The sequence below is a fragment of the Periplaneta americana genome, chromosome 9 (assembly GCF_040183065.1).
Source record: "Periplaneta americana isolate PAMFEO1 chromosome 9, P.americana_PAMFEO1_priV1, whole genome shotgun sequence".
In the NCBI taxonomy this organism is placed as follows: domain Eukaryota; kingdom Metazoa; phylum Arthropoda; class Insecta; order Blattodea; family Blattidae; genus Periplaneta; species Periplaneta americana.
The window spans coordinates 142,709,140-142,721,446 of NC_091125.1; the positions used below are offsets into that span (position 1 = coordinate 142,709,140).

At 36.4% G+C, this 12,307-nt stretch overlaps 1 protein-coding gene across 3 annotated transcripts in view; it reads right to left on the reverse strand.

Annotated features, from left to right (window-relative positions):
• Nucleotides 1-12,307, reverse strand: part of LOC138706571 (proton-coupled amino acid transporter-like protein CG1139) — a 221,105-nt gene that overhangs the window by 38,561 nt on the left and 170,237 nt on the right. For all 3 annotated transcript variants that reach the window (XM_069836052.1, XM_069836051.1, XM_069836050.1), the window contains exon 5: nt 9,367-9,488. In XM_069836052.1, coding sequence (XP_069692153.1) covers nt 9,367-9,488 — 122 coding nt within the window. The remainder of the gene's footprint in view (nt 1-9,366; nt 9,489-12,307) is intronic.

Below are 12,307 nucleotides of genomic sequence, written 5' to 3' on the forward strand. Positions count from 1 at the left end.
GGGTGCACTCGACCTCGATTCGATTCGATTGGCAAACTGTCGACAGTTCTCAGTCGTCTGCTGGCTTGATGTTTCGAGTGAGATTTACCACAGCGCATGTAACGGAACTAAACCTAGTTGCAGAGTAACTAATAACATAACATTGTTGAAAATACAGAGGCACGAATTCTTTTACATATAAAATCACTGAATGAAATTAAAAAGATGTTATAAGAAATATGTGATCGTGTAATAATTGATATTTGACATTGTAATAAAATACTAATAACTAGTCGACCTGGTTGGCAAGTTGGTATAGCGCTGGCCTTCTATGCCCAAGGTTGCGGGTTCGATCCCGGGCCAGGTCGATGGCATTTAAGTGTGCTTAAATGCGACAGGCTCATGTCAGTAGATTTACTGGCATGTAAAAGAACTCCTGCGGGACAAAATTCCGGCACATCCGGCGACGCTGATATAACCTCTGCAGTTGCGAGCGTCGTTAAATAAAACATAACTAATAACTAATACTATGTGATTTTATTAAAATGTTCCGATAACTAGCGTGGTACTATGGTCGATTTATTTTAATCTGTATATACTCCTTACGTTACGAGCTGAGCCTGTTTCATTTTTCATACATTTATAAACGTTATAAATAATTCCCTAGTTTCATTAGCACTTCCTAATTTAGAGCCAACGGGGGGCATTGTTAAGTACATAGAATGATATACAGAACTCTGTTATTTTACAAACACACTTTGAACTCTATAAAAATCCTGATATGAGGGATAAAACGCAGAATATGTAACGCATACGCTGGCTTCTATCCGCTCTGCACAATACATTTCACGATACGAACAGCTCAAGACCGCGCTATCGAATGCGCCCTGTAATCAGCATTACGTGATTCATAGCAGCCCTGTAATGAGCATGACGGCACGAGGACCGAATATCGTTCTCTGCGCATCAGTGAAATAGGCAAGCTTTCTTTGCGCTTCCTCTACATAGGTATAAGGGGGTAATAACTGATTTGGGATTTATTTCGGTGTTTTCGTCTTTGCTTCTGTTGTTGCATTCTTCGTTTCTTGCTAATTTCTAGATTGAAAACTGTGATTAATTAAAACGAACCTGAATTACTCTGTGTGCATTTATTTATAATTTCAATATTAAGAAATACACATGTACTTGTGAAGTTTTCATAGATTTTTATTGGAATTTCTCTAAAAAATTCGATCGTGAGAAAATAGATTCCTCGATCTGATAATGAAGTTGTAACTTACGACCTCTGTGCCTGTGAGAAGTAAAATCATTCATGTTGCGCAACTTGAGTGAATCCTATAGTCTTAAACATGGATCACATGTAAGCAGACGTAAACCACTGGCAATCGTGTCAGGGTCATCGCTCTTGGCGTCGCGTCGGTACAATAGGTCAAGAAACACGGGAAACCGGAATCCAGATTTAATGAGAAAGGTGTTAAAGCACAAAACGAATTTAACTGAAGAGAAACCTTCGCTTACTCCAAACACAATGTTAAGTTGAAACCTTAAAACATTTTTAAATTTTATTGTTTCGTACTACCATTCGAGTACTGTATTTTATTTATATACTTTACATTCCACGGTATTCGTACATCGCTTCACAGCTAGAATATGGAACATGTAAAAGAAATCTTAGCAGTACTATAAAGTCTTAATTATAGTCACAATCTAGTTGAAATATTTACATAAAAGTTTTACAATGTACGACAAAAGGGGTTATTATTGATAGATTACTTAATACAAGACAAAATATTCATGCAGCGTTGTTGAATGTCATAAATTCACCTACAGAATAGAAGGCGTGAGAAATAAGATACTTCTTTAATTTGCCCATAAATAATCTTATGTTTTGAGTTTGACTTTTTATATCACTAGAGAGGCTATTAAAATTTTTACTGCCATATAACGCACTCCTTTTTGATAGCACGATAGATTTGCCGATGGAATATGAAGTAATATTTACGAGTATGTATGCAATGAACTGTTGAATTAGTTATAAAGTTTTCACGATTACATATGAGGAAATTTGTTAATGAAAAAATAACACTGACAAGTCATGGGCATTATTTGTTTGTTTTTTTTTTAATATGATCTTACACGATTCCCTAGATTTGGCACCTACTTTTATTCTAATTACTCTTTTTGTGTAGTAGAAATATACTGTTACTACCTGTAGAATCTCCTAAGAATAGATATTATTCTAAAACTCATTACCGAGTGGAAGTGTATATATATTTTTTTTTTAAGGTACTGATATTTACTCTCTCTTACATAGATCTAATAGCAAAACATGCTCAATTTATGATGATTGATGAGTGAAACGGAGAAAAATTCTCTCCGGCACCGGATCCCGGCCACTTAGTCACTCATAACGAGTGCACCTCTGCACGTGTGTAGACATTGTGCCACTGTCATACATTATGACGCAGTACATGAGGGTAGGCCACTAGAGGGAACCCAAGATGTGGAACTTAAACTCACAGGATTCAATCCGACATCGGGATGGGAATCCGGTGTGGCTTAGTGGATAGAGCGTCAGCACGTAGAGCTGAAAACCCGGGTTTAAATCCCTGTGCCGGAGAGAATCTTTCTCCGTTCCACTCATCCATCATCATATGATGACGCAGAATTTCTGCGCGGAAAAATCATATGTACTTCGGTGCATCGTAATAATATATGTTCAATTTAGTTTGGGAGTAATTTCTTTAATATAATTTTCCAGTTTAACATATTACATATTATTGCCATAGTTTTGTACAGACCCAGAAACAAAATTTAGGACACTCGAATTTTCCAAGTTTCAGTTATAACATGTACAAAGCATCAGTGCTTACTAAGCATGCGCAGTATGTCATAACTGGAACTTGAAAAATTCAGGTGTCCCATATTTTGTTTCTGGGTCTGTACATATCTAAAAACACTCACACAAAATTATTGATTAGCAGCTTATTTTTTGTAATTTATGACTTTAGATTCAGGTTAAAAATAATAATTATAATTGTTCCGTGCTACTAAATTATTCAATAAAATTATTGATTTCTAATGACAATTGAAATTCTTGTAGATGAATTACTTTAGGTTTACAGTATAATGTATATTATTATTATTATTATTATTATTATTATTATTATTATTATTATTATTATTATTATTATTATTATTATTATTTTGTTTTATTTTTAGCATAAGCTAGCAAGATTTCATCTATAATTAATTTCTTAAAAAATGAATAACTACTATGATTACAATTTAAAGTAACTTGAATCTCAGCTTTGTGAGATCTGTGGATCATCTGTTCCTTTCATCGCTCCATTTATTTTCACAATATAAAATATTCTTTCCTCATAGACATTCGAACCTGAAATATATAGACAATAGGACACCAACATTAACATGTGTGGGGCTTCACTTAAATTGACTACGGTAAAGAAATTGACCCATTTTTTATTTACACTTTCATTGTGTTGAGTAGTATAGTAGCTATTTCAATACATCTTCCTTAAATTTATAAAATTCCCCATAAAAAGCCTAATTTATATTGAAATCTGGACACACATCTGTAAATTTCAAAGAATCTATACTTTGTTCAAATTTTTAAATATTCAAAACATGTTAAATTTAGTAGGCTCAGATATTTGGAAAGATTGTTCTCAGTGCAAGTATATAGTTTTTCTGAGTAAACTACAGCATTGCTTAGAAATCCATTCTTTTACTATTTCGTAAATACGTAATTTTGGACATTCCGTATGGAAATTTCTTTAAACTGGCATTTATTCAAATACATTTCGTGCGGATAGCAGTGTACACACGATTCGTTTTTTTCCGTGCGTAAGGAAATTTAGGTTATATATACGGGAAAAATTGAACCTTGTGTACACTGCTGTCCGTATGAAATGGATTCGAATAAATATCTGTTTCGAGAAATTCAAGTGCTGTGTGAAGAAGATTTTACAGCCTCAAGTATGGGAAGTTTCATACAATATGGAATACCGACAACCTGGCAACCTTAGATGAGGTCTAGCTGTTAGGTTCGTAAAGACAATTCCAATATAAGTCGCGTGCTTCTGTTAACAATATCTTGAAGACGAAAGCAATATGTGTTCCGAATCGTTGGAAACTTTCCATTTCAACACAAGACAGAAACGCTCAGAACCCTTACGTCATGCCACATGTAATGATCTCATAAAAGTAGATAAATTGCAAAATCTATGCTTTACTCATAATCTGCCTGATTTAAAATATAAATAGGTTGTTTACAATAACACACACCACGTCGCACCGTTGCACAACTGGTACGGTAATAATACAGCACTTCTTAGCAATTAGCGAAAACAGTCAGCGATAGCGATAGCGATAGACTTGTTTAAACTCATATCTCCTTAATCTGACATCGCAGGCCTTAAGTTTCCTATCTCAAAATGTAACAAGGAAATGGAGGATGGTCTACAGAACATTTTGAGCAGTTGGTGAAACGTCATAAAATAACCAATTAAGAATATTTAGTACTTGGATATTATCCTGATTCTGTTGCTATTGTTACTGCTAGAGCATTTATAACAGTTAAAATAGGCAGGGAAAAAGGCAATAAAACGTAATCTTTGAAACAGGCATTATAAATAAAAAAAACATAATATATTTTAGCAATAAATTTAAATTATATCAATATAATTCACATATTTAGCTCGTAGGTGACACATGTTAACTTATAAAATACTTTTTTTCGTGATTAAAGGCTCATTCTCAATTAAAATTAAACATAACGTAATCGTTAACTTAAGAATATAAACGTTGCGGTAAAATCAAGATGTCATACCACCATTCACGATGGGAACATAAACATAACCGCAAATATACTTGGTAACCATGGAAACATAACAACGACGCCATTTCCTCATATCCTGTCGTATACTTCAGCGCTCCACGATTGTGTTCTGTTTGCAAATCACGTAAGCATAAGCGTGAAAGTTTGGAGTTTGCAAACTTTCATGTTAACGTCTTACGGTAATGTTTATGTCAATGCTTATGTGAATCATTGTGAATGATCCCATTTGGTAGCCTGGGCGCAAACTTCTGTGTTTATGTTACGGTTATGTTTAATTTTCATTGTGAATGGGCCTTAACTGTCTTTTCACAAACCTTACATAACAAAACTGTTCCAGCGGTTGAAAACACATGGGCACCAAATTCACTAACGTAAGCATGAAATTTACTTTTCAATATTTTACAGAATTTAAGCATTCTAGCTAACCGATCTTATACCTTCTGTCATCCGACAATAACTGACTGTTCCTCACTCAAATTTCTCTCTCCTTCAATAATAAACACGTGTAGCACAAAATTGTAACAGTAAGATTTGAAAATATGAAAGAAAACAATTGAAATTGCTACGTTACAACTTCTATGAGAACAAGTTCAATATTTAAAATTATAAAGCTGATTGATGGTATCATGAAGACATGGCAACTGTGGATTGTCGATCATTATTCATGTTACACCAATAGTATTAAAACACGGTTATTATAGTCCCGTCGCTCTAATTTCCGGCAGCCAATCGCGTTGCAGGTCGGCTACATTTAAACGTGTGCGTCTTGTGATTCGCTGATGAAGACGTTATTCATTTCTTAAGGCTCGATAAATACTTAATACAATCGCCCGCCATTTTGGCTCTTTCGTTGGCATTCGCAGAAAGCACACGAAGACGTTATTTGCCACTCAATTATTTGCTGAATTACAGTGCGTTTGATTTATTATCATAGGAGCTACAACATGATAATGTTTAACAGTGTGGCAAATAGATTCCTCGTATGGTAGCTCGGCAACGAAAGAACAAAAATGGCGAACGATACTACTTATCTAGACTTTATATAGCCTTCACTTCCAAAGACGTAAGCAAAGAGGAGGAGTCACGCCGGGAATAACAGCGTCGCGACTATAGCACATTAAGCACCGAAATAAATAAAATTGCTTTTATTTACTATTGTTAGTAAAGTTTGTCATTGTTTCAAATATTTAAATTTCATACACATTACATTACAGTTAATTATAAAATTGCAAATAAACAAGAAAATTGCTTTAAATGACAAAAAACCTTTATTAGTAAGAAACACTTTAAAAGGGCAAAATAGGCAAAATAAAAATTGGCTCTATCACTTTGATTTACTCAAATTACATTTATATCTATGCAAATAATGACTTACTTCCACCCAGTAAAAAAGGCATTTTGCCAAACAACCGGGCTCTAGTTACTGCTATTACTATTACTACTGTTAATATTGTTACCAGTACTACTACTGCTCCTAACAATAAAATTCCATTTTGGCTATTGGAATTCTGGCATGGCGGAAGTATTGTGAAATTGAAACTGTACTAATACGCGGGCTTGAAGGAAGTGATACAATGCCGACATTGCGACTGACAAAAATGTGAGCGACAAAATGAGTTGTGAACAAGAGTCGCGAGGTGGGATCTCGTTCCGGTCCAGTGGGAGGGCAGTTTGTGGGTTATTTCCGGAAGCACGCACCGACACATCTGTCCTACTTATCACCTGGACCTACAGTACGCTCCGAATTATCACGTCCCAAGTGTTCTTCCTCAACATTGTGCCTGAAGTGGACTGCACTTCGCTTTTACTCCCATTATTGTGTCTTAAACATCGAATTATACAACTGTAAACGAACAAAAAATGTCATATTATGAACTAATTATGTAAACGGCTCAGTTGCAGAGTTCCTCACAATGGTTGACGACGAGAATTCTAATGGGGAACGTTTAACATGATTCTTATTTTGGAGAGGCACGATTGAATGCATGTGTTTCTGCCGGTATGTACACTGCACATTATCCCAGACATTTGAGCTTGAAATTTCCAGGACGATGGATTGAGAGGAATGGATCTGTTCCGTGACCGGCAAGATTACCCGATCTCACACCATATGATTTATGGTTATTTGGTATTTTAAAGGGTCTGGTGAATGATGCAAGACATCCCTCTCAAGACCACTTGTGGCAATCAATTATGGAGGTACGTGCTACGATTCGGAACTCTTCTCTATTCTTACAATCGTCAAAGCTGCGATTGCAATGGTTGGTATTTTGAACACCTGCTATGGTACAACCAACTGTGGCAATAAACATTTACGCTATTAGGAATGACAATTTTTATTAATGATTTCTCTCTGTTACATCTTTGTAACTAAACCGTTCATATGATATTTTTTGTTTTTAAATATATAACACGATGCACATGTTTAAGGTACACATTAACAGGACACATTGTATATGATAATATGGTATGATGTATGCCGAAAAGTCCCTCTTATAACAGAAGTCCCTTATGACATCATCATATGTTACGATCTCAGTTCAGAATTTTCAGTCCAGTTTTCTTTTTTGTAGGGGCTAAGAGTGAAGTCTACGTACGTAAGTTTGGGAGATTTCTATACTGAAGAATTAATGATAAATATAAACTTTTCCAAATGATTATTATCGAACTCTTTTACGACACCACGCATAAAGCATGATGGGAATCTTTGATATTAGTTTGAAAATAGTTATTTACGATACAAATATACTTACTTACTTACTTACTGGCTTTTAAGGAACGCGGAGGTTCATTGCCGCCCTCACATAAGCCCGCCATTGGTCCCTATCCTGAGCAAGATTAATCCAGTCTCTATCATCATATCCCACCTCCCTCAAATCCATTGTAATATTATCTTCCCATCTACGTCTCGGCCTCCCCAAAGGTCTTTTCCTCTCTGGCCTCCCAACTAACACTCTATATGCATTTCTGGATTCGCCCATACGTGCTACATGCCCTGCCCATCTCAAACGTCTCGATTTAGTGTTCCTAATTATGTCAGGTGAAGGATACTATTCGTGCAGCTCTGCGTTGTGTAACTTTCTCCATTCTCCTGTAACTTCATCCTTTTAGCCCCAAATATTTTCCTAAGAACCTTATTCTCAAAAACCCTCGATCTCTGTTCCTCTCTCAAAGTGAGAGTCCAAGTTTCACAGCCATACAGAACAACCGGTAATATAACTGTTTTATAAATTACGATACAAATATTAAAAATGAAATTCTATTTTCTGTAATGAATCGAGACCATAGGCCGAGTGGAGTAAAATTTACGAACAAAATAAAATTTTAAAACTTGTATCATACACTATTTTTTGCACAGTTGTTGTTTTGTGCTGGAATACAGAGAATTCCTTCTACTGCTTAGGTATGTCCCCTCATACTTACATACTTACAAATAGCTTTTAAGGAACCTGCAGGTTCATTGCTGCCCTCACATAAGCCCGCCATCGGTCCCTATCCTGTGCAAGATTAATCCAGTCTCTATCATCATATCCCATCTCCCTCAAATCCATTTTTATATTATCCTACCATCTAAATCTCGGCCTCCCCAAAGGTCTTTTTCCCTCCGGCCTTCCAACTAACCCTCTATATGCAGTTCTGGATTCGCTCATACATGCTACATGCCCTGCCCATCTCAAACGTCTGGATTTAATGTTCCTAATTATGAAGAATACAATGCGTGCAGTTCTGCGTTGTGTAACTTTCTCCATTCTCCTGTAACTTCATCCCTCTTAGCCCCAAATATTTTCCTAAGCACCTTATTCTCAAATACCCTTAATCTCTCTTCCTCTCTCATAGTGAAACTTCATCATATGTATTAAAAGCAGGCTGTGATATCGGTCACTGGTAGAGCATTCAACTACAGATGAAGAGGTCCCCGGTTCAGACGTTTTGTAATAACATTTAATTCTTAAATTGTTTCATATAGTTATTAATAAAATAGCTGGTGAAGCAATTCATTTAATTTGTGTATGTTTCTTAGCGAAAAATTAATTTTTAAAAGTAGGCCTGACACTTTTTGAATCGCTTTTTTGATCGGTTGCGATTACTAGGATGTAACATCTGGTGGGAAACAATGGGTAATCGAAGAAAACAATTGAAAGTCAGCGTTAAAAACACTTTTCACACTAGTGTTAAAACCTACTTTTCGAACGCTATCGTATACCTGGGTAATATTCCATGTTTAACACTCTTGCCTGGAATTAAGTATCTACTTTAGGACTGTCTAAAAAAAAATATATTTTTATGTCATCTGAGATCTTGAGCCTTAGTATTGATCGTAATTTTTCGAAATGCATTCGCTAAAATAATAGATACATATTATAACATTTTTATTTCATACAAAATACGTGGCGGACTCCTTTCAAATTGTTTTCATCCTGAATATTGAAGCACACATTTTCATATGTTTCATAAATTTCCATACAAATGTTTACTATATAGTGCCAATATATTTCAAGGATTTTTAATTGTGAAAGACTATTTACCGGCCAGCTGTGGAAAACTTCCTGAACTGAGGTGGACCGCTACTGAAGGCTACTTCAGCTGTTTCTGCGAATCCCAGTGATGGAATCTGTTCTCTTCTGCATAGATCCTGTGATGACTTCACCTGCAGCAAGCAAAGTACAAAACAAACCGGTAAATATGTGTGTGAAAACAGTACAAACGTCCTTAATTGATGTCACATGTTAGTACATCATATGTATAGCTGCAGCCTCTTGTAAACATTTTCCTCGAGGTCAAAACATGCACAGCAGACATGAGTGACGTCATGGTGCATATGTGGACATTAACCACTCACACAATTCCCTACTTTATACTGTGTGGGAATGGTCCGAGGTGTACAGATATTTTATTATATGTAATAGATCGACTATTGATAAGATTTTTTGTATTCGACAGATAATGGAGAAAAAATGGGAGTATAAGGGTACAGTGCATCAGTTATTCATAGATTTCAAAAAGGAATATGACTCGGTTAAGAGGTATGATATTCTTATTGAATTTGGTATTCCCAAGAAACCAAGGTTCGATTAATTAAAATGTGTCTCAGTGAAACATACAGCAGAGTCCGTATAGGTCAGTTTCTATCTGATGCTTTTCCAATTCACTGCGGGCTAAAGCAGGGAGATGCACTATCACCTTTACTTTTTAACTTCGCTCTAGAATATGCCATTAGGAAAGTTCAGGATAACAGGCAGGGTTTGGAATTGAACGGGTTACATCAGCTTCTTGTCTATGCACATGACGTGAATATGTTAGGAGAAAATCCAGAAACGATTAGGGAAAACACGGAAATTTTACTTGAAGCAAGTAAAGCGATCGGTTTGGAAGTAAATCCCGAAAAGACATGTCTCGTGGCCAGAATATTGTACGAAATGGAAATATAAAAATTGGAGATTTATCCTTCGAAGAGGTGGAAAAATTCAAATATCTTGGAGCAACAGTAACAAATATAAATGACACTCGGGAGGAAATTAAACGCAGAATAAATATGGGAAATGCGTGTTATTATTCGGTTGAGAAGCTCTTATCATCCAGTCTGCTGTCGAAAAATCTGAAAGTTAGAATTTATAAAACAGTTATATTACCGGTTCTTCTGTATGGTTGTGAAACTTGGACTCTCACTCTGAGAGAGGAACATAGGTTCAGGGTGTTTGAGAATAAGGTGCTAAGGAAAATATTTGGGTCTAAGCGGGATGAAGTTACAGGAGAATGGAGAAAGTTACACAACACAGAACTGCACGCATTGTATTCTTCACCTGACATAATTAGGAACATTAAATCCAGACGTTTGAGATGGGCAGGGCATGTAGCACGTATGGGCGAATCCAGAAATGCATATAGAGTGTTAGTTGGGAGACCGGAGGGAAAAAGACCTTTAGGGAGGCCGAGACGTTGATGGGAGGATAATATTAAAATGGATTTGAGGGAGGTGAGATATGATGATAGAGACTGGATTAATCTTGCACAGGATAGGGACCGCTGGCGGGCTTATGTGAGGGCGGCAATGAACCTTCGGGTTCCTTAAAAGCCATTTGTAAGTAAGTAAGTAAGTAACCTGATATTTAAATAAGAACCTAATGTCTGTTAAAAATTAAGTTTTTTACTGCAAACCCAATCTCTCTATCTTTCAAACTGCGGATTACATAGCAATTTTTCTGCTATGAAAACTTGTTGAAAAATTACATTTTTTTGTAAGAGAAAATTTAATTACTCCAGAATGAATGTACAGTAGTGGCAAAAAAACCCGACCGACGGAATAATCAAAGTCCCGAAATGAGCCACTGCGCATGCCATGGCCGCATTAACAAGATAGCGAGTAATCTATTGAGCCATCATATAGCCAAATGGCTGGTCTCTTATATATGAAACAACTCATCCTGCCTAAGGTATTCCGTGGTTTTCCTAAGGCGTAAGACAAATGTCGGGATGAGCCCTATAAGAAATGGGCCACGGACCTATATGCCCTTCCCCATATATATTCCCCTTTAATATAAACGACGTATGCCCTAGTTCAGAACCTATAAATTGTCTTTTAAATATACGCGGTCACTCAATTAGTCGCAATTTGAAAGGACAGGGACCTCTCAAATTGCAGATTTAGATTTCACGGCGCTTCTTCCGACGGCCTTCACATGCTTTGTCATCGAACAACAGATGACGGCGTCTCGCCATCCTAACGGCAAACACCAGCCATCTCCTCCTCGCCCCGTTGCATGATCACTTGATCAAATCTCAGTCCCCCTCGCGTATGTGGTACCTAAGAGGTTACGTCCAATTTCGGCTTCCCCTTCAAAATTTTCTAGAGCTCCTTCAGTGGAGCAGCGTAACCCGGAGTGAGACTAGTGGCCAATAGGCTTGGAGCTCACATACTTAGTTTTGTACAGCCCCCAACCCCTTGCAAGGACGCGTATTGCGTACCTTTTAAATTTGTCCTCCCAATTCTCTTTCGATTTTTCGATTTTCGATTTGAATCTATTGAAATTGTTGTAGTTTCGACTGCTGACGTAGCCCGTTTTGAAAGGCATTAGAAAATAAGTTGGTAAAATTCATGTTCTGGGAATAATAAGTTAATTAAGTAGTAAAATATCGCTGCAATCGAAAAGTATTCGGAATAAATTTGAATAAGGAACAAAAAAAAAGTTTCCTTCCCAGGCAGGACTCGAACCACGAGTTACCAGTCTGTCGTGCTGTCACTGTGATCAAGGCTCTGAAATCAGCTACAAGGGTCGGTCCGGTTTTTTTTGCCACTACTGTACTTAGATCAATGAATTTTAAAATAGAGTTAGAAATATCTGAAAGGTTTATTTGCAAAATATTACTTTTTGTTTAAACAAATTGTGACACTTCGTTCACTCATTAAGATCCAGGTTTTTCCTTTATTTCCTTTAGGAAAAATTATCATTTATATTAAAATTCTCTTGA